The sequence below is a fragment of the Oncorhynchus nerka genome, linkage group LG2 (genome assembly GCF_034236695.1).
Source record: "Oncorhynchus nerka isolate Pitt River linkage group LG2, Oner_Uvic_2.0, whole genome shotgun sequence".
Lineage (NCBI taxonomy): Eukaryota > Metazoa > Chordata > Actinopteri > Salmoniformes > Salmonidae > Oncorhynchus > Oncorhynchus nerka.
The window spans coordinates 82,485,101-82,508,922 of NC_088397.1; the positions used below are offsets into that span (position 1 = coordinate 82,485,101).

Here is a 23,822-nt window from a genome sequence, read left to right on the forward strand (position 1 = left end):
TGTGCGCATGCGCGTGTGCGTGTGCCTGTGTGTATGTGTGTGTGTGTGTGTGTGTGTGTGTGTGTGTGTGTGTGTGTGTGTGTGTGTGTGTGTGTGTGTGTGTGTGTGCGTGTGCGTGTGTGTGCGTGTGTGTGTGCGTGTGCCTGTGTTTGTGTGTAAGAAAGAGAGAGAGAGCGAGAGAGAAAGAGAATCCCACACTGGTCTGAAGCTACTGCTTCCTCTGAGAAAAAGCCTGAAAAGCCCAGAGGGATTTTCTTCTGAAAGGAAAAGCTTTTCTCCTCCCCCTTCTCAGGCATTTTCTCTTGCTCCCTCTTTCTCCTGCGCTCCCACTTGCTCCAAAAACACATTGCTCCCAGAGAAGCTGAAATGTGGAGCCAGTGAAGCAATAGGCAGCTAGACACTTCATAGCTCTGAGCTCAACTCACTGAAACGGGAAAGCCACTAACGAATGGGAGTTTTCCTTCTTATTCTGGGTCGCAGACCACTAACTGTCATGTCGACCTTCCTTTATTGATGGCAGGAACTTAGCTATTGAGAAACATGGCAAGAAGACCCCTCTCTCTCTGGAGTCCAATGGAATTTATCTGGACTGGATTATAAAGAAAAATGTGAAGAAAAATTCAGCGGGAGAGAAGAGATACTGTCAGAAAGATGGTAATGAAAGGCACTTTTTCTATTGGGCTGTCATGTGCTTTTGTTTCAGTTGTCTCATGTTACAGTACTTCTCCAGGTCTGTGAGTTGTGGTGCTCCACTGACCTACTGAGTCAATAACCTGCGGGATTGAACGAGTCCGTGTTGTCTTTCTCAGTGGCTTCTTCTCTAATGCATGAATGGAGAGTGTTCTGTATGCATTTTATTATTCAAAGCATACTTTTGGCAAACTCAGATATAGAGTACAGTATGGATTTCATAGATGAATAGCAAAGCAAGTTAGCCTACTACCGCAGCAGGTGCTATGTTTTTGTATCACCTTGATAATGTTGATTAAAAACGTATAATCTGAAAGAAATAAGTGAACGCTCACTACAAGTATTTACCAATTTCGGTCTCCTAAAACAGTTGCACATATTACATGTATTGTCCCTAAAGCACAATGTACTGTATGTTGTTAGGGACACTATTTCATGCAGTTTACTGAACACATCATCTCAAGCCCCTCAGGTGTCCTCCACTACTTAAGAGAGAGAAAAGAAGCTGCAGTACCGTGTCTTTGTTATGTTGCGACTGCAAAACTTCAGCCCTTTGATTCGAATTGAATTGATATGAATTGCACTCATCAACGGGATAACCAATGACAGTATAGGGGCTAAGCAGGAGTATTTCTCACACTGGGCAGTATACAAGGCAGAGTGCTTTGCATTTTGGAATAATGTGATTCTTCAGTTCAGTGAGCTGCTTCTATAAACTCTGTCAAAGTCCGGCCCAGAACCCCACAGAGTCCTTTCTGTCTGTTAGGGACTAATCCTGGTAACAATGGGGACTAATTAATGACAGCGGTTCAACCACATGAAGAAGCCGAAAGTGGTGCGACCACTGAGACATGAATGGGGTTTTGGAAGGATGTGGCCTTTTTAAACTTTCTGGAGATGTTTTTGGCACTATAATGTTGGAAGGAGGAAGACATAGCGGATAGCTTTAGTGGACCAGCGCTGAGATTGGAGTCAATCAAACATGTGCCAAGATCCTGGAATCTGAATAAACAAAAGCTGCAGACGATGATTGTTTTCAACGCATTCTCAAAGCAAAAACTATGACGTCTGAATTTGTCTGATCATTTGCATAGCTTATAACGTGCATTGTTTTGCAGTGCATGTTCATTTGATCAGCCTCCAGTTTTTGGCACTGCAGGGTTGATTGAATCCCAAGCCAAGTGATACCATACATGAAATATCTGTTCCACTTTCCGTTTGCATCATTGAATGTTACAGTAACTTCCCTGCAACCTTGAGTGGGAGGTAGGTAAGGTGGGAGGTAACTTCCTTTCCATGGTTTGTCCCTTAGTTACACATCTAATGTAGGCTTCACTCACAGGTGCTACAGCTCAAACCATTCCTTGGGAAATTGTGTGACTGTATGGCTGCAATGTTCTTAGAACTTCCTACACTGTGACTGACGATATCGTCACGTTCGGCCCACCTGATTTACATTTGTTATCCTATCAGTTGAAATGATTCGATTACCATACTGTGCCTGTTCTGGTTTTCCATTTTCCATTTTTTTTTAAAGCTCAATGCTGTTAGTCATTCACTACTTACTTGTCTGTTTGTTCAATACATGACAAATCACCATGTCAAGTAAACGATTGACTAAGAAAATATAAAAATTCCTATCAAACTTCCTTGGGTCTAGATGCCACATCAGCATGTGTGCACCAGTCAAACACAACTTGGAGGTCTGATGCCGAACAGATTGTATTTGGGACACCACGCCAAAGGGTTTGTCATGGGATTCAAACTTTATTCAAACTTCATGTAAATGATCAACCCCAGGGCCTGAGCAGCTCTTTTGGACCAATTCTCAACAGTTCAAAGTCAACAAATGTTTATTGACAGCACGTCTCTCCATTGCTCATAAATGACTGTGACACAAACAACAGAGAATACAACATACAGTATGAGAAGGTCATGAATTTGACAGGAATACAGGTCAATGATTTGGTTGAATCTCGAATTGTTGGCTATAGTATATCATACATTGTGGAACACTTTCTTGGCATGTGCCAACACTACTTGACTCACTGAATCAACCCTATTGATACAGTAAGTTATGTGAGAACTACTTTGTCCATTAAGGATATTTTACAATACCATAGCACAATACCACAACATGATGCTCATAAAGTATGAAGTTGTGGGAACGTATGTTTTTGGTTTTATATTGGTTGTGGGAACGGAGCCATAGGTTTCCTTAATTAATTGTGTTTTAAACACTCTGAGAACAGAAGTGAACATTTCACCTGTTCTGGAAACATTTATTTTTAGGTTGCAGGGAGGTTCCTAGAACATTTTTACTCTGGTTCCTTGAAAGATTTCCTGGTATCTCTTTTATTAAGAGGTATTGGAATAACTTCTTTAAAACTTTCACTGAACGTTTCAATAAAACACTATTAATAACACTGCTAGTTTATTTTGGATTCACTTTTTAAATTTTTTTTTTTTACTTCAAGCACATATAGGACACATTGAAATTCAGTTCCTTAGGCATTAATCCAGCCTGGTCAATAGAAACAGTCTTCTATTTCGGATGTTTGAAAAGGTCTTGAGGACGTCGATATATGCCTTCCTTGGTGCTCAACCCCCCAAAAACAAACAAAAACAAGAAAACAATGACACAACACTGGGCACCAACTCTTGAGCCTTGGCACTAGAGCATGCTGCTTGGCACTAGAGCATGCTGCTTGGCACTAGAGCATGCTGCTTTGACCATTGCGCCACAGCCTTCCCCAAACCATAGCCCTAACCTTAAACTTGAAATAAATGCCTAAATTTAACCATTTGAGTTGTTTCTATTTTAACCCTGCATCCACACGGAATTAACCCTATAACCACGTGGAATTAATGCACCCAAAAATTTACTTTCATCCATAATAAAGCAAATTGCCTTGGTTTTTCTAATGACTGCCTCGCTTGGTTCACCAACTACTTTGCAGACAGAGTTCAGTGTGTCAAATCGGAGGGCATGTTGTCTGGGTCTCTGGCAGTCTCTATGGGGGTACCACAGGGTTAAATTCTCGGGCCGACTCTTTTCTCTGTATATATCAATGATGTCGCTCTTGCTGCAGGCGATTCCCTGATCCACCTCTACGCAGACGACACCATTCTGTAAACCTCTGGCCCTTCCTTGGACACTGTGCTAACTAACCACCAAATGAGCTTCAATGCCATACAACACTCCTTCCGTGGCCTCCAACTGCTCTTAAATGCTAGTAAAACCAAATGCATGCTTTTCAACCGTTCGCTGCCCACACCCGCCCGCCCGACTAGCATCACCACCCTGGATGGACTATCCTCGACTTTGGCGATGTCATCTACGAAATAGCTTCCAATACTCTACTCAGCAAACTGGATGCAGTTTATCACAGTGCCATCCGTTTTGTTACCAAATCACCATATACCACCCACCACTGCGACCTGTATGCTCTAGTCGGCTGGCCCTTGCTACATATTCGTCGCCAGACCCACTGGCTCCAGGTCATCTATATGTCTATGCTAGGTAAAGCTCCACCTTACCTCAGCTCAGTGGTCACGATAACAACACCCACCCATAGCAGGCGTTCCAGCAGGTGTATCTCACTGATCATCCCTAAAGCCAACACCTACTTTGGCCGCCTTCCCTTACAGTTCTCTGCTGCAAGTGACTGGAACGAATTGCAAAAATCACTGAAGCTGGAGACTTTTATCTCCCTCACCAACTTTAAACATCAGCTATCTGAGCAGCTAACCAATCGCTGCAGCTGTACATAGTCCATCGGTAAATAGCCCACCCAATCTACCTACCTCATCCCCATACTGTTTTTATTTGATTTACTTTTCTGCTCTTTTGCACACCAGTATCTCTACTTGCACATCATCACCTGCTCATTTATCACTCCAGTGTTAATCTGCTAAATTGTAACTATTCGCTCCTATGGCCTATTTATTGCCTACCTCCTCATGTCTTTTGTACACACTGTATATAGACTTTATTTTTTCTACTGTGTCATTGACTTGTTTATTGTGTTATTGGCTTGTTTATTGTGTACTCCATGTGTAACTCTGTGTTGTTGTCTGTGTCACACTGCTTTGCTTTATCCTAGCCAGGTCGCAGTTCCAAATGAGAACTTGTTCTCAATTAGCCTACCTGGTTAATTAAAGGGGGGAAAAAAATCAGAAGTGAAATGATGAGACCAACACATGTATTGTGACTCAAGGTCTTCATAGATCTGGGTCCAAAATTCTAACTTTTCCGTTGGGTCCGGGTCATGCCCTGTTTGAGTGTAATCTGGTCTCGGGTCTTCAGTATGTAACTACAGCTTTAAGTAACCATAAAAGTGATAAACAAATCAAAATATATTTTATATTTTTTGATTCTTCAAAGTAGCCACCCTTTGCCTTGATGACAGCTTTGCACACTCTTGGCATTCTCTCAACCAGCTTCTTGAGGTAGTCACCTGGAATGCATTTAAAATAAGAGTGCCTAAATAAATGCTTCACAAGAGTTCAAGTAACAGACACATGTCAATATCAACTGTTCAGAGGAGACTTAGTGAATTAGGCCTTCATGGTCAAATTGCTGCAAAGAAACCACTACTAAAGGACACAAATTAGAAGAAGAGACTGGCTTGAGGCCAAGAAACACCAAAAATTGACATTAGACTGGTGGAAATCTGTCCTTTGGTCTAATGAGTCAAAATGCATGATTTTTGGTTACAACCGCTTTGTCTCTGTGAGACGCATAGTGGGTGAACGGATGATCTCCACATGTGTGTTTCTCACTGTGAAGCATGGAGGGGAGGTGTGATGGTGTGGGGGTGTGGGGGTGCTTTGCTGGTGGCACTGTCTGGGATTTATTTAGAATTCAAGGCACACTTAACCAGCATGGCTACCACAGCATTCTGCAGCAATACGCCATCCCATCTGGTTTGCGCTTAGTGGTACTATAATTTGTTTTTCAATAGGACAATGACCCAACACACCTCCAGGCTGTGTAAGGGCTATTTGACCAAGAAGGAGGATGATGGAGTGCTGTATCCGATGACCTGGCCTCCACAATCACCCGACCTCAACCCAATTGAGATGGTTTGGGATGAGTTGGACCACAGAGTGAAGGAAAGCAGCCAACTAGTGCTCAGCATATGTGGGAACTCCTTCAAGACTGTTGGAAAAGCATTCCTCGTGAATCTGTTTAAGAGAATGCCAAGAGTGTGAAAAGCTGTTATTGGTATACTTTCAGAGATTGTTGAATTATTGCTGTCTATCCCAGTTTTAAGTTAATGTGGTGTAATGGATCCCCATGAATCCTGTGCTCTCCGTCTTGTGATAATAGAACTGTTGTAGCCAGCCAAATGCACTTCACAGCTCGCCCACCTTTTAGCCGCAGAGAGATCTTGGCATTAGCAGAGAACAAGACAAAAACACAGCAACTGTCAGTGCCGTTCACCCACATAAACATACACACACATACCACCCACCAGTGTCTGCACACTCAGTGTTTACTGAAGGCAAAATCATTCACTGTGATACCTGGAGTGCAAAGACTAAATGGGATGCCTTACGGGCTAAGACTACCCCTATTAGCGCTGCGTCCAACGCTTTGGCCTTTTTAACTAGGTGAAGGGTACTCTGGGAACCATTACTTACAACTCCCCAAAAAAGCTCAGAGAATAGCTTGGAGATGAAAAAAGACAGTGTTTTTTCATGATAAGTGGGTCGTCAGTATTCAGCTGTCGAAAAAGTGCCCGGAAAAAAACCACATGAACAATTTCGTGGTAAAGGAATCGGAGTCAGAGTAATTCTGTTAGCGTGGAATTGCCCAGAAATGAAAAACATATATATTTTTAAAAGCTGCCTGATGTTCCTCTCACAATAGGATATTTGTCTTTGGGTTGGGTTGCCAGAATTGGCATGTGAACCAGTTCCACAGGTGTGCAACTTCGCCAGGCATTGGTGAAGGGGTTGAGGTGTAAGGATGCAGGGGCTCACTTTGAAAACTTTAAATAATCCTTCCTTCCTTCAAATTATAAATCAATATGATTCGATAGATGAAAGCTAGGTTTAACTTGAACTTTTACCTAGCAAAGCATTTCAAGATATTCAAGGAAAGGAGGAATTAACAATGCAATGTCAAACTATTAAGGATTTTTCATTTAAATCATAAGCATTGTTGCTTTTGCCCATTGTCCTCGGAGGCACGGCACAATACAGTATAGGGCTTAATGTATTTTATTCATCTGTAACTCCAGATTCAGATCAAATCAAATTTATATAGTCCTTCGTACATCAGCTGATATCTCAAAGTGCTGTACGCTTATGAAGTTTGGCATGAACACAGAGTACAGAGGGACCCTAAAAAAAATCTTGTTGCTAACCGTGGCTACTGCTCGTATCAGATCATTTGTATTTTCCCTTGAATCCCAGCACACCCACAGGCACCTCCTTTTAATAGCGGCCCTTCCGAGGACAAAGACAAACAAAACATCAGACACCCCTAACACTGCCGGAGAGTCTTAGAGGCTAGTTAATTAAAACTAGTGCTGTATACAGTAGGCCAAATCCATTTGCTAGCAACACAACATACAAGACTTCGGTAAAGCTAGATAGATGGATGGATGGATGGATGGGTGGATGCACGCAGGGACGTGTCTTGTTGGGAGCCTTTTTATTAGGCGGGTTCAGCTTTAAAAGAATTTACAATGGCTTAGTTAAATTGTGTGCCCCTTTGCCAAAGCCCTGAGCCATGGTTTACAACAGGGCCTCAGACAAAGACAGTACTGTCCCAACAACCAACGAGAGTAGCCCTCTCCTGAAGAAATAGAGGAAAAAGAGAAAGAAAGGAGGGGGTGGGGGAACATGCTGGGAACAGGGAGCATGCTGGGAACAGGCAAAGAGTTGTTGCACATTCAAAGCTTGAAATACAGACCTTCTTATACCTTAAAGCAGTTTGTTCTTAGTTTATTTGCAAATGTGCTGCCCACGTATTATACATGTGTTCGCTAAAACAAGTATCTTGCCCTCTTTACAGCCCATTTACTGTACATCCTACTGTCCTAAGTTGCTCTAAATGCTGATACATGAGGGATACGGCACAAGTGACACAAAGTGCATAACTCGAAAATAAGCCATACACCCCGAGTAGGGCTCCCGAGTTGTGCAGCAGTCTAAAGCAAAGCATCTCAGTGCTAAAGGTGTCACTACAGACCCTGGTTCAATTCCAGGCTGTATCACAACTGGCTATGATTGGGAGTCCCATAGGGCAGTGCACAATTGGCCCAGCATCGGCCGGGGTAGGCCATCATTGTAAATAAGAATTTGTTTTCAACTGACTTGCCTGGTTAAAGAAATTAAATACATTGAAACTGCAATTGCGTTTCAGTTATATGATCTCTCTATCGGTTATTTTATCTATCGCTTGTTTTGGGAACAATGTGGAATTGTCCTGCCCACCACCTTGTGTCCACACAGACATAATAATGTGGTTTTGGGTAGATGTGTCATCTGGGATTTGCTGTCTACCTGTCTGTCTGGCCAGACAAGCATGTTGAGTCACTAGAGTTTACAAATGGTTCACTGCTCTTTCTCTAAAACCACAAACCATCACTTCTAATCAAAAGTGACATTCCTTGGAGCATTGGAGAGTTTATAGCCTACTATCCCTGCGTAGTGGTTAGGGTTGTGGTCTTTACCCCAGAGGGGTTAATGACTTACCTGTCCATCCCTCACGAGGGTTTGTGGAAAAATGTGATGATTAGTTCTTGAAATCATGAGCCCATGGCATGTCGCACAAAGGGATAGGGGGTCATTTGGTTGGAGGTCAGAGATGATCTTTATCTTATTTGTTTTACACGCCTTTAAGCTTTTGACCTTGCTGCTGATTACAGGGTTCAAACACTGCCAGTCTACACATGGCGTGACACACACCTTGACAGGTTGTTTACATAGCCGATGAAATCCAAGAGCAGTCCTGCCTTCGTTGACCAGTGCCCAAGGCAGTAGAGGGAGGGAGGGAGGGAGAGAGAGAGAGGTAGTCAGTGAGAGGGGGGGGGGTATGTAGAGAGAAAGAAAGAGTAGGTAGAGCAAGAGAGAGGGGCGTAGGTAGAGAGAGAAAGAAAGAGGACTATAAACGAATGTCAAAGCTGACGCGCATACCTATATAACGTAATATGACGTAATGACGCCATGAAAAATATAGCGCTACACGTGCAACACATCATTCCTAACCTAGCCCACAATGTCTGCTGTGTGGATCGAGCAGTCAACAGGTCGAGTAGTCATTTGAAAGAGTAAGACAATTTCAGCGAGGTAACTCAAAAGTGAAACCCATTAACGCCAAGATAATGGGATTCATTGCCGTTGACAATCAACCGTTCTCTGTCGTGGATGATGTTGGCTTTCACTGACTGGTCGAGCACCGGTACACACTACCAAGTAGGGGAAATTTTTCAGATGTTGCCCTACCGGAGTTACACAGTAATGTTGAAACTCACATCCATGAGAGTCACTGCTATTAGCTTCACAACTGACATTTGGACCAGCGATGTCAGCCCCATGAGCATTATGAGTCTGACAGCACAGTGGGTCGATGAGGATTTCATACTGAGGAAAGCCGTATTGCATGCTCAAGAATGTGCTGGTTCTCATACCACTGCTGCCATTTCAATGGCATTTGAGAACATATTTGAAACTTGGAAACATGAACAATCCTAGCTCCATTCGAACAACTTTCTCGAGAAATAAGCTCAACTGCATCTGTCAAGGCTTTGAAATGCCTGGTCAACAAAAATGCCAACACAGACCATCGGGTTAACTTTGAACAAGCGATTCGGTGGCATTCTCACTGTGGCGCCACCATGCTCAATGCTAGGTACAAGGACCGCTACATCGATGCAGAGAAGAAACAGGGTTTATGTTATATGTTATAGACATAGCTGGACAAGATGGAAACGGACACAGTGACAATGCGCACCGAGGAAGAGAGGCCACAGCCAGACAGCTAAAACGTCACTGCTTGACATGTACGATGAAATCCTGGTTGAGACTGAACAAATGAACAATGAAACAGCACAGCAAGTAAGTGAAATAAATAGGTTTTGATTATGTTTCACTGGAAATGGGGACATATGTAAATGCAAACCAAATAACTTGGTCAGTGTGTGTGTGTTTCAACTATTTAACTGTACTAGAAAAATGCAATGGTTGCAAGAATGTTATATATCGGTTATCGGTATCAGTATTGTTTTTTTTTGGCAAGGAAAATATTGGATCTTTTTGGTCATATCAGTGCATCCCTACTACATCATTTCAGTTGAGCGTACCAGAGCTTCGCCTGTCTATCAGAAGTTGATGCTGTTGCTTTGCAACCTACCAAGTAGCTTGTTAGCATAACAAATGACTAGCTAAACATTTTACGATTTCAGATGTGTTCGTAAATTCTATCTGTAGTGCCAGAGTGTGCTCTGTGCCTTCATAAATTTGGAGCATTGTCCGATTGAGTGCGTTTTGCTCTCGAAGTGTTCAGTGCGCACACTGGATGCTCTGGCCGAGGAGTAGGGTTGATCCGAGCGTTCAATGGCAATCAAGCACCCAAGCTAACTGGCTAACGTTGGCTAGCTACTTCCAGACACAAATGAGAGAACATCTCACTCTGACCATTTTACTCTCCCTAGCAGAGCTGGTTAGGCTGTTTTCATGTTATCCAGAGCATTGGTGACTGTAACTGTGCTGCTGGCAACAATTTAATTATGCTTTTTTTGGCAATGTTTACTGACACCGGCCATATCCAACGGGTGTTGTCGAGTGTTCGTAAATTCATTAGTTATTCTGCACGAGAGTGCTCTGAAATCAGAGTAGATTGATAGAATTAACAATGTTCCTTGATACGTACAATGACAATACCACTTAGCTAAGAATGATGTGAATAATCAAGTCAAAAAAGTTGGGTAGTTAGTTAGATATCAGATAGTTATTATACTGCCTGGCAAGTTAGATGTATTAGTAGCCAACTAACATTAGGTAACTAAAGTTAGCTAACATACCCGTAAAGTACATACTGTTGTAATTCTATGCGGTTCGTAAGGATAGCATAGATAACAAATGGTCAGCAAACATAACGTGTAACATAACTTATTTGAAAAGTCATTACTTTATTACATTGCTCAACATTTTCTGAAATATTTTGTCATAATTAGTTAAAGCAATGAATTTATATCCGCTCTCGTCGGACATCGGTTGCCTATTTCTTTTTCTTAAAATCTGAAAAGTTATGAAGCCACGCCCATTTTCTGAAGAATTTCATTGTGGGCCCTAAAAGAACGCAAATAGTGTCCACTGCATGTATACTTAGTGTTTTGGCGAACTTAGTATGACTTCCAGGAACTTTTGGCATACTAACCATTTCCATACTATGACCAATAAGCATACTATATACTCAATTCACATCATAAATAGTACAGTTAGTGGGGTTAGTATGAGTATTCAGCTTAACTCTTCAGTGCTTACCTCAGTGAAATACCCAGGGGTCATCCCTCTGATAGACAGGACAAAGACCCACCCATCACGACAGATGCCACAGCAGAGAACAGACAATCCATGTCAAACAATGACCTTTGATTGAAAGGCTTCAAGAGTGTGTTGAATAGGGTTAAACCTCTGGATACACAGGACAATAGATGCCAGATGGAAAACCCCAGGATGTCTCACACGCACACACACACACACACACACACACACACACACACACACACACACACACACACACACACACACACACACACACAGCAGGGCTTACTTGAGTGGGCGGCAGGGTAGGAGGTACTGGAATGTTGCTGTCAGCTGGATTCAGAAGTAGTCTACTGTTTGTGTGGACTAGGGGGAATCCCAATAGTGTAATGTGCTTTCCTCTCCCTGTCTCCTCTCCTTCGTTTGCACTGGTCTGAAAGCATTAGATAGGTGAAAGTGATGTGGTAGATGCCCAACAAGGATTTGCTTACACCAGCTCAGTAACATCAGTGCAGGTAAAGGAGCCGAGAAGAGGAGGCTAATACTTCCTATTGAGATATATCCTCCTTTTTTTTTTACATATGGAAATAGAGCTAGATACAGCAATATACTGTAAAGCTGTTATGTGTTGTCACAAGGATGTGGGGTAGTGATAGTGCAAGGGTGTAAATGGGAGTTTCCAAATTGTTATAAGCCAGAAGTCATGAGAAAGAGAAAGCGCTGACATACAAAGCAATAGCATCAATAATATTGAAAACAATGCAACAAACAAATTCATCCTCACCCCCTTTCCCCTACGCTATGGTATGGGGGTCATTGTTGTCAAACGGGTTTCCTATTTTCATTATCTGTTTTTGTTGCTGAGTTGCTTATACCATCGCATTTCATTTAATCACAAATCATCAGATATTAGATTAAGAGGGCTGACAAGTTGCTATGAGCCTGGCCAATGCTTAGCATGTAGTCGGAGGCCAATAGCCCCATCTGAGACACGACTCCTTTATGCAAATACCGGACCCATCAGCCATCAAAGACAGTGTTTTCCCTGGGAAGAAGTCATGCTGAACTGCGCACGGCTCCAGCCTGTTTGGCATGTCATGCTGGCAGTTGGTCAAGTGTAATGGGATACAAAAGAACTCATAACACCAAGCTCCCTTCCTCCACTCACTGCACTTGGCTTAAAGAGGCATTCTGAACTGGATCCAGCTGCGGAGCTATGTTTACTGTAGCTCAATGGGGTCTCACTCACCAGAATATATCACCAGCCATGCCACCCATGAGGTGGAATGAGTCAGGGTGAGAGGCAAAATGTCCAATGAGTTCAGCCTGTCTGGATTGAAAATGTACCTTTTCAGGATTTGGTCATTTTAGCCAGGTGTGAAGTTAATGAAAAGAGGTAGCCATTTAAGGTTATATTAGATTTTTACCTTAATTAACTAGGCAAGTCAGTTAAGAATACATTCTTATTAATAATGGCGGCCTACCACGGCCAAACCTAGACGACGCTGAGCCAATTGTGCGCCTCCCTATGGGACTCACGGTCGGATGTGATACAGCCTGGATGTGGCGGTCAATGTGCCTGCCAGCTAGCTTCATTCATTGAAAACACAGAGTTGGAACTTATGTAATATTATTTTATAGGTCCGTAAACCATTTACAAGGTATTTAGGTAACACATTACTCAACACCCAGTGTCATAACACATTATGACACGGTCATAACCATGTCATAATGTCATAACAGCTGACATAACTTGTCATCCCATCTCATAATATGGTCACGAGTCTCAACGTCAACAGTGAGGAGGCGACTCCGGGATTCTGGCCTTCTAGGCAGAGTTCCTCTGTCCAGTATCTGTGTTCTTTTGCCCATCTTAATATTTTATTTTTATTCGCCAGTCTGAGATATGTCTTTTTCTTTGCAACTCTGCCTAGAAGGCATCCTGGAGACACCTCTTCACTGCTGATGTTGAGACTGGTGTTTTGTGGGTACTATTTAATGAAGCTGCCAGTTGAGGACTTGTGAGGCATCTGTTTCGCAAACTAGACACTCTAATGTATTTGTCCTCTTGCTCATTTGTGCACCGGGGCCTCCCACTCATCTCTCTATTCTGCTTAGAGACCGTTTGCGCTGTTCTGTGAAGGGAGTAGTACACAGCGTTTTACGAGACCTTCAGTTTCTTGGAATAGCCTTCATTTCTCAGAACAAGAATAGTCTGACAAGTTTCAGAAGAAAGTACTTTGTTTCTGGCCATTTTGAGCCTGTAATCGAACCCACAAATGCTGCTTCTCCAGATACTCAACTAGTCTAAAGAAGACCAGTTTTATTGCTTCTTTAAAAAGAACAACAGTTTTCAGCTGTGCTAACATAATTGAAAAAGGGTTTTCTAATGATCAATTAGCCTATTTAAATTATAAACTTGGCCATTGGAACACAGGAGTGATGGTTGCTGATAATGGGCCTTTGTACGCCTATGTAGATATTCCATTAAAAAATCTGCTGTTTCCAGCTACTATATTAATTTACAACATTACAATGTCTACACTGTATTTCTGATCAATTTTATGTTATTTTAATGGACAAAAATGTAGATTTTCTTTCAAAAACAAGGAAATTTCAAAGTGACCCCACTCTTTTGAACAGTAGTGCATGTCATTTTTAAATCAAATTTTAAATGACTTTTAGAAAATACACTTTATGACACGGTCAAGAAGCATTAAGATAATCCTGTGTCACTTTACTTAGACTAAGAAAGTACACTTCATTACGCTGTTAAGACGCATTATGACCATCAAATTATATAAGCCAGATAGGCCTATAACATACATACCCTTATGCCAGTCATCAGTCAAAAAGAGGGTGCCTTGTCCTGCTCCTGAAATCTGCTCCTGCATTCATCCCAGTCATCGGCAACAGAGCATTGGGGTAAGTACATGTCTGACATCAATGTGTGCAAAAATATAAACGCAATATGTAAAGTGTTGGTCCCATGTTTCATGAGCTGAAATAAAAAATCCCCAGAAATGTTCTCTACGCACAAATATCTTATTTCTCTCAAATTATGTGCAGAAATGTGTTTACATCCCTATAAGTGAGCAGTTCTTCTTTGCCAAGATGATTCATCCACCTGACAGGTGTGGCGTATCAAGTAGCTAATTAAACAGCATGATCATTACACAAGTGCACCTTGTGCTGAGGACAATTAAGGGTCACTTTAAAATGGGCCGTTTTGTCACAGATGTCTCAAATTTTGAGGGAGCATGCAATTTGCATGCTGACTGCAGGAATGTCCACCAGAACTGTTGCCAGATAATTTAATATTAATTTCTCTACCATAAGCTGCCTCCTATGTCATTTTAGAGAATTTGGCAGTACGTCCAACCGGTCTCACAAACGCACCCCACGTGTAACCATGCCAGCACAGAACCTCCAAATCCGGCTTCTTCACCTGCGGGTTCGTCTGAGGAGGGGTGCTGAGGTGTATTATTTAAAAAAAATGTTTTATTCCACCTTGATATAACCAGGTAGGCTAGTTGAAAACAAGTTCTCATTTACAACTGCAACCTGGCCAAGATAAAACATAGCAGTGTGAACAGACAACAACACAGAGTTACACATGGAGTAAACAATAAACAAGTCAATAACACAGTAGAAAAAAAGAGAGTCTATATACATTGTGTGCAAAAGGCATGAGGAGGTAGGCGAATAACTACAATTTAGCAGATTAACACTGGAGTGATGAATGATCAGATGGTCATGTGCAGGTAGAGATACTGGTGTGCAAAAGAGCAGAAAAGTAATTAAATAAAAACAGTATGGGGATGAGGTAGGTAAATTGGGTGGGCTATTTGACGATGGACTCTATACAGCTGCAGCGATCGGTTAGCTGCTTAGATATCAGATGTTTAAAGTTGGTGAGGGAGATAAAAGTCACCAACTTCAGCGATTTTTGCAATTCGTTCCAGTCACAGGCAGCAGATAACTGGAAGGAAAGGCTGCCAAATGAGGTGTTGGCTTTAGGGATGATCAGTGAGATACACCTGCTGGAGCGCGTGCTACGGGTGGGTGTTGCCATCGTGACCAGTGAACTGAGATAAGGCGGAGCTTTACCTAGCATGGACTTGTAGATGACCTGGAGCCAGTGGGTCTGGCGACGAATATGTAGCGGGGACCAGCCGACTAGAGCATACAGGTCGCAGTGGTGGGTGGTATAAGGTGCTTTAGTAACAAAACGGATGGCACTGTGATAAACTGCATCCAGTTTGCCGAGTAGAGAATTGGAAGCTATTTTGTAGATGACATTGCCGAAGTCGAGGATCGGTAGGATAGTCAGTTTTACTAGGGTAAGTTTGGCGGCGTGAGTGAAGGAGGCTTTGTTGCGGAATAGAAAGCCGACTCTAGATTTGATTTTGGATTGGAGATGTTTGATATGTATTTCTGTCTGTAATAAAGCCCTTTTCTTGGGAAAAACAAATTCTGATTGGCTGGGCCTGGTTCCCCAGTGGGTGGGACTGGCTGCCAATTGGGTGGGCCTATGAGCTCACAGGCCCACCCATGGCTGCACCCCTGCCCAGTCATGTGAAATCCATAGATTAGGGCCGAAAGAATTTATGATTTCCTTATGATTTCCTTATATGAATTGTAACTCAGTAAAATCTCAGTAAAATCTTTGAAATTGTTGAATGTAAACTTCCGACTTCAACTGTATATATACTGTACACAGTACCAGTCAAACGTTTGGACACACCTATTCATTCAAGGGTTTTTTCCTTATTTTACTATTTTCTACTTTGTAAAACAATAGTGAAGACATCAAAACTATGAAATTACACATATGGAATCATTAACATTATTTAGCCAAAAAAGCGATAAACAAATCAAAATATATTTTATATTTGAGATTCTTCAAAGTAGCCACCCTTGGCCTTGATGACAGCTTTGCACACTCTTGGCATTCTCTCAACCAGCTTCATGAGTACTTTTTTATTGAACATGGCGCTAAGTCTAGGTCAGTGGACATATAGTAGAACTCATTCTTGAATGATGACTCATTCACAGCTGTTATACATTAACATCTGATGACCGGCCTCAAAGGCAATTCTGTTCTTCAACTCCTGATGTATTGTAACAGATGTGCACAATTAGCAGAAATAAGCATTCTTTTCAGTTGAGGACGTAATCTTTCTAACAGACACAAAGATTTCATGTAATTAGTAAACTATCGATGGAGGTTCAATACAACCATAAGTGGTATTATTGTATTTTATTATCCACGTCCTGTTCGTGTAATGTACTAATAATGGGAGCACAACTGCAAAGCCATACCTCGACCTACATTAACATAATGGTCAAAGTAGAACAGTGTTTTAGATGAATCCTGAGGGACAGACTCATGTTTGTTTGAGCCCAGCACTAACAAACCTAATCCAACCAATTAGGACCTTGACGATTATTATTTGAAACAGGTGTTAGTCCTAGGCTAGAACAAAACATTTGAGCACTGTGCCGGAATGGATTCTGAAATGCTGCTGTATAATGCACAGTGTTGTTAATTATTAGTTATTTAACCAGGCAAGTCAGTTAAGAACAAATTCTTATTTTCAATGACATCCTAGGAACAGTGGGTTAACTGCCTGTTCACAGGCAGAACAACAGATTTGTACCTTGTCAGCTTGGGGGTTTGAACTTTCAACCTTCTGGTTACTAGTCCAACGCTCTAACCACTAGGCTACCCTGCCTCCCCAGTGTGTTTTGCTCATGAGGGAAGTGCATTAGCAGGTTATCATACATTAGCATTTAGCATATCTTTTGAGTCATCTGGCATATATTAGCATAGCATATGTTAGCGTGTCTCTCCCTCAGCCAGTGTGAGGCCTTTGAAGATGTTGGAGGCCTGTTTACCCTAGACCTCCCAGTGGCCTTGGCTAAGCCAGAGAGCTAAATCAGGTCAGGTCTAAAAACAGTCATTGCGGGATTGGAGATCAACACAGAGGGGAACTTTGAACCGACTGTGAGAGCTAGCATGCTTTTTCTGCATCTTTGTGCTGAGATATCCTATCCAATCCAATATACAGTACACTGTGCAAGTCTGAAACGTGGACCAAAGCTGCCAACTGACTGTGCAAAACATGCGAGTTCTCTCTCAGTCCTAGACAAAGCCAATAGCATATTCAAGTCAAATACACACGACAGACCTACAGACCTAGAGCTCAGCAGCATTCAGATGAAATAGGAATCCAGTCTTGAAAATCCATGTCATTTTCCAGGTAACTGTTTTCAGGTAGCATGTTCACGAATCCTCACAAAAACAATTAAGCTGCATTTACACAGGCAGCCCAATTCTAATACTTTTTTCAATAATTGGTATTTTAATCAATCAGATCAGCTCTGAAAAAGATCTGCTGTGAAAAGTTCTGATGTTATTGGTCAAAGAACCAATTAGTGGGAAATAAGATCAGAATTGGGCTGCATGTGTAAACGCAGCCATAGCAATCCAAATAGTAAACGAGCTACGTAAATCTGACCAATTGTGTCCAATTGTCTGAAAACAATTGGTCAGATTTATGTAGCTCATCACCAATCACATCATGTTATTCTATATTCTGGTTGGTCCTTGAATTTGTAAAGGTATAAAGCTTTTTGTCTGTAAAAAGGATATGGGCTACATGTTTGATAATGAAGAAGCATTTCTCCAATAGCAAGCATTTCGCTACACCCTCAAGAACATCTGCTAAATATGTGTATGAGACCAATAAAATGTGATTTAATTTGATTTAAATAGATGAATATCCTTCTCTTCAGTTTGCTCCTCTTCCTTGGTTGTAGAAGGAGTGTTCCTTTCACTATATTCAACAAAATGATCCGTCTTTGGCTTTTTGGATATGTCTAGGCTTCTAAAGGCTTAACAATATTAGGTTTAACAATATTCAAAGCATCTGTCAACGATCTACACAAAATACTCCGTCAAAGAGGAAGAAAAATTGTAACATTTGTAAAATAAGAATGAAAAATAAAACACTAATATACTATATCTCGATTAGATATGTATTCAACCCGTGTAGTGGAGGGTATACACACTTATTTTTCAGTGGGCATTACATATACTCACTTCTTAATCCCCACGATGCGTATCAAAGTAGCCATATCATTTAATAAGGCTGGTAACAAAGTTTAGAATGTTGATCAACTATTATTTCTTCACATTTTAGGCGCAGCAATGTGCACACAGGCATTAGGCCTACACGCAAATGTTCAAAAAAACAGTTTGTGGATAAACACTGTTGTAAAATGCGCAACACACATGCAAGCAGTTTCATGGACAGATATCAGAATATCCATTAGAAATGTAGAAAGAGGGGCAATCTAAAGATGCAACAACTATCATGGGTTGCTAATATGACCAGGATAGTGACTTTGGCTGCTAGACAATGAAAGAAAGTTGAAAGAAATCCAATAGAACAAGATAATGCATAATGAGGAAGATTTCATGAAATAACTGCCTCCACATTTATATGGTGGGATTTTGGCTATAGGCTACTTTGAAGCAAGGTGAGACATGCCTCATAATATGAAGAAAATCTTCCAGGTTTCAAACAAGGAACAGGAACAATATAGCGATGATAGGCCTAACCGTCTTCTGGCAGATGGAAAGGCCTTCCCAAAACCTTCTCTATTAACTGTTAACTAGCTACCAAGTAGCCTATACCTACCTGGCAGAATGATATCAGGATTATTTGCATCAATCCAGTGGCCATTTGTTTTGCAAACTCCATCTCAGTGCTACAGAAACATCACTAACCAAACAACAGTGCTAGGTGCCTGTGCATGTGAATTAAAGTAACTACACTCAAAAATCACAATTTCTTAGATTTTTCCCCAGACCTAAAAAATAGTCTCCTAATGTGGTTTAAGTATTGTTATGGACTTAGAACATCCAATTTTGTTGTTTTTCTTTGAGAACAAAAACCTGAAAACATATTAAATGTGCCTACTTCCACAGTATAGCTTGGGTTGGGATTTGTCATATGGGATTTATCATTTCAGGTCCTTCAGAGTGTGTGTTACTGTTTTCATATAATTTTTCACGCATGTTGCTTTTCCTTCGCCTGGCAGGCCGCTAGGAAGTTTTGGGCAAAATTAGAGTACCCACTTCTCCAGGCACATATACACAACTGAGTCAATTACATGTCATATTCACCTTTGCCAGCGATTACAGCTTTGAGTCTTTCTGGGTAAGTCTCTAAGAGCTTTCCACACCTGGATTGTACAACATTAGTCCATTATTCTTTTTGCAATTCTTTAAGCTCTGTCAAATTGGTTGTTGATCATTACTAGACAAGCATTTTCAGGTCTTGCCATATATTTTCAAGCAGATTTAAGTCTAAATTGTTACTCGTCCACAGGAACATTCACTGTCTTCTTGGTAAACAGCTCCAGTTTAGCTTTGGCCTGGTGTTTTAGGTTATTGTCATGCTGAAAGGAGAGTTCATCTCCCAGTGTCTGGTGAAAAGCAGACTGAACCAGGTTTTCTTCTAGGATTTTGCCTGTGATTAGCTCCATTCGTTTCTTTTTTATCTTGAAAAACTCTCTGGTCCTTAACGATTACAAGCGTACCCATAACATGATGCAGCCACCACTATGCTTTAAAATATGGAGGGTGGTACTTAGTAGTGTGGTGTGTTGGATTTGACCCAAACATAACAAACATAACACTTTGTATTCAGGACAAAAAGTGTATTGCTTTGCCATATTTTCTGCAGTATTACTTTAGTGCCTTGTCGCAAACAGAAGGAATGTTTTGGAATATTTTTTATTCTGTACAAGATTTTTTTCTTTTCACTCTGTTAATTAGGTTAGTATTGTGGAGTAACTACAATGTGGTTTCTCCTATCACAGCCATTAAACTCTGTAACAGTTTTAAAGTCACCATTGGTCACCTGAGATGTTTTCATTCCTCTCCAGCAACTGAGTTAGGAAGGATGCCTGTATATTTGTAGTGACGGTGTATTGATACACCATCCAATGTGTAATTAATACATTCAACAAACACTATTATTGCACAGAGTGAGTCCATCCAGCTTTTTATGTGACTCGTTAAGCAAATTGTTACTCCTGAACATATTTAGGCTTGCCATAAGAAAGGGGTTGAATACTTATCGACTCTAGATATTTCAGCTTTTCATTTATATTCATTTGAGGAGAAAAAAATTCTAAACATAATTCCACTTTGACATTATGTGGTATCATGTGTAGGCCAGTGACAACAAATGTCATTCCCACAAAAAAATCGAATTTTAAGTTTAGGCTGTAACACAACAAAATGTGCATAAAGTTAAGGGGTGTGAATACTTTCTGAAGGCCCTGTATATGTGTAGAGTTAGAGAAATCAATGTGTATGTCCCTATCCGTGTCACACAACCTAAAGGGACATTACACTCCAAAATCAAATGTTTTTCCCATGTTTTTCAACATTGTTGTAATGAATTTATCTTGACATTTGACTAATAAATAAGACTGTTATACCAATCCTTGGTATACAGTCTGAAACAAAGCACTGCAAAAACTTGGTAAGTTTCTTTACAAGCCAGAATGTTGAATACAATTCAGCTGGTCGACCTTTGAGGCAAAATACCCAAAGAAATGATTACTTACCCTAGTTTTTAGAGCAGTGGCGCAGGAGTTGAAATGTCGATCACCTGTCGCATGCACAAAACAATGTAAACACCTGCAAGACTTCTGTGCATGTACTTCCGTCTTGTGCACGTGCCTTAGGTTATGCACAAACAGATCTTGAATGCCACACACCGAAACCTACATTTTGAAGTCAGTTTAATAATACTTTCGTCCCAAATTTCGACCAGCTGAAGGACGAACTCCACAGAATATCGTCAGAGTAAGTTCAAAGATAACGTTATTCAACATTTGTGATAGAAAAACACAAACATTCCTTGTCTATCTAAATGTATATGGCTATACTGTACACCAGTGGTTCCCAACCTTTTTGAGTTAATGTACTGTACTGCAACCAAATTTTGCTCTGCCTGGAGTACCCCTGAAGTACCCCCTCGTGTGCATTTTACCAGTATGCTGGTAAATGAGTCTTCTCAAGTACCGTCTGTGGATAGGCCAAGTACCCGCAGGGTCCTAGTACCCCTGGTTGGGAACCCTGCTGTACACAATGGAAAGCTTCACCACATTCGGGACTACTTGACAGTATACTACTTTCTCAGGTGGGACAATTTCTAACAAACTTTGATTTTGGCGTGCAATATCCCTTTTAAACTCCCCCGATTGCTTCTGTGTGTTTAGTCTGTACTATTGTGACGGCTCTCTTCCTGGGAAGGAGAGGCAGACCAAAACGCAGCGTGGTTGAAGTTCATGGTTCTTTAATAAGAGACACTTCAAAACGTGAAAACCCAAAACAGTCCCGTGTGGCACAAACACTGACACATGAAACAATCACCCACAAAATACCCAAAGAATATGGCTGCCTAAATATGGTTCCCAATCAGAGACAACAATAAACACCTGCCTCTGATTGAGAACCAATCTAGGCAACCATAGACTTACCTAGACACCTAAACTGAACACAACCCCATAAATCTACAAAAACCCCTAGACAAGAAAAACACATAAATCACCCATATCACACCCTGGCCTAACCAAAACAATAAAGAAAACAAAGATAATTAAGGCCAGGGCGTGACAACTATTCTCCACAGGTGGTCCAAGGAGCAGAAAGCAGAGCACAACCCTGGATAAATGTGGCCTAGTTCTTATTGCCGTGACTATCTAAAACAGACATATGAAGCATAGCATATACTATATGTAGTAAAACTACCTTCATGCCTAACGCTAGTGCACAATGGTGTCCGTTTACACAACTTCTTCTCTATGGGGACCTGTGATGTGAAGGAGACCATACATTTCTTTGTTCTCTCACTCAGACCATGACTCTTCCCCTGCTTGAAGAGTACCACCTTAAATTAGGTGCATTTTGGAAGGACATGAAACACAGAGCTAAGCATATCCAGAGCATGCCAAAGACTTTCTGATTAGTTTAGTTCCCCACTCAAACCAAAAAAATGTTTTCCCTGAAACTAAAAATGAAGTCAGAGAGTGAAATTATTACATTTTAGAGGAATGTTTCTGCTTTGGGGCATTGTTCCTTCTTTTCAGCGTTCCAATCACGTTTTGACGATGTTGATGATTATACTGAATATGAAGACACAACTAGAGGCTACAATGCCCCTAAAATTATATCCATACAGTTTACTTCAAAGTTCAACATTCTTGTGTTGCTGACTCTCAAGTGATATTGCTTTGAGGCATTCCAGAGGGCCCAGAGCAGGGGTAAAAGCCAAGAAAGATATCGGTCCTGTGGCTTTACGTTTACAGATGATCTATCTTTTTGGACGTTCTACGGTTATGTGGACTTTCTTCAAACAAACCGGCGCTGTCAACACTAGTGGAGGTCAAAATATACACTCACCTCTGAAACTATTCACATACACACATACGCGCGCACACACAGGCACACACACACATATTTTGGGATTTGCACTCTGGCAAACATACCTGCATTGCATTCCAATGGCTACAATGAAAAGGGTCAGGGTACAATTGCATTATCATTCACTCTTTGGTCATGCGTTCCAATCTTATATGAATGTGAAATGAAATGAATTTGATGTTTGAACTTGTTGATGTGGAAGTTGACTTGAAACTAAAACATTCCTCTATCGCTCTCACTCACCTTCTTTCTTTCTTTCCTCACTAGAATCCAGAATCCCTGGACTCGTCCATTCAGAGTGCCCTGTCGGCCCTGTTCCCGCCCTTCGAGGCCACAGCGCCCACTGTCCTCAGCCAGCTGTTCAGGACCATCGAGGAGCGATACCGCGGTGATGCTCTACACTGCCTGCTGGACTTTCTCATCCCGTCCAAACACCTCCTGGAGATCGTGCAGCAGGCGGCGTGTGTGAGTATACACACACACACACACACACACACACACATACACACACACACACGCACACGCACACGCACACACAAGCACACACAAGCACACACAAGCACACACACACACACACACACACACACACATACACACACACACACACACACACGCACATACACACACACACACACACACAAGCACACAAGCACACACACACACACACAAGCACACACACACACACACACACACACACACACACACACACACACACACACACACACACACACACACACACATACACACAAAAACACACGCACCTCTCTATCTCTCTCAGACAGACACAGACACATACACACATACACACACACACACACACACACACACACACACACACACACATACACACAAAAACACACGCACTCTCTCTATCTCTCTCAGACAGACACAGACACATACACACACACACACACACACACACACACACACACACACACACACACACACACACACACACACACACACACACACACATACACACAAAAACACACGCACCTCTCTATCTCTCTCAGACAGACACAGACACATACACACACACACACACACACACACACACACACACACACACACACACACACACACACACACACATACACACAAAAACACACGCACCTCT

At 41.6% G+C, this 23,822-nt stretch overlaps 1 protein-coding gene across 1 annotated transcript in view; it reads left to right on the forward strand.

Moving 5' to 3' along the window:
* Window positions 1-236: 236 nt before the first annotated feature.
* Window positions 237-23,822, forward strand: part of LOC115143501 (pleckstrin homology domain-containing family G member 4B-like) — a 64,290-nt gene continuing 40,704 nt past the window's right edge. The window contains 2 exon segments of the mRNA XM_065003606.1: window positions 237-654; window positions 22,973-23,170. Of these exon segments, the coding sequence (XP_064859678.1) occupies window positions 652-654; window positions 22,973-23,170 (201 nt within the window). The 5' untranslated portion in view covers window positions 237-651.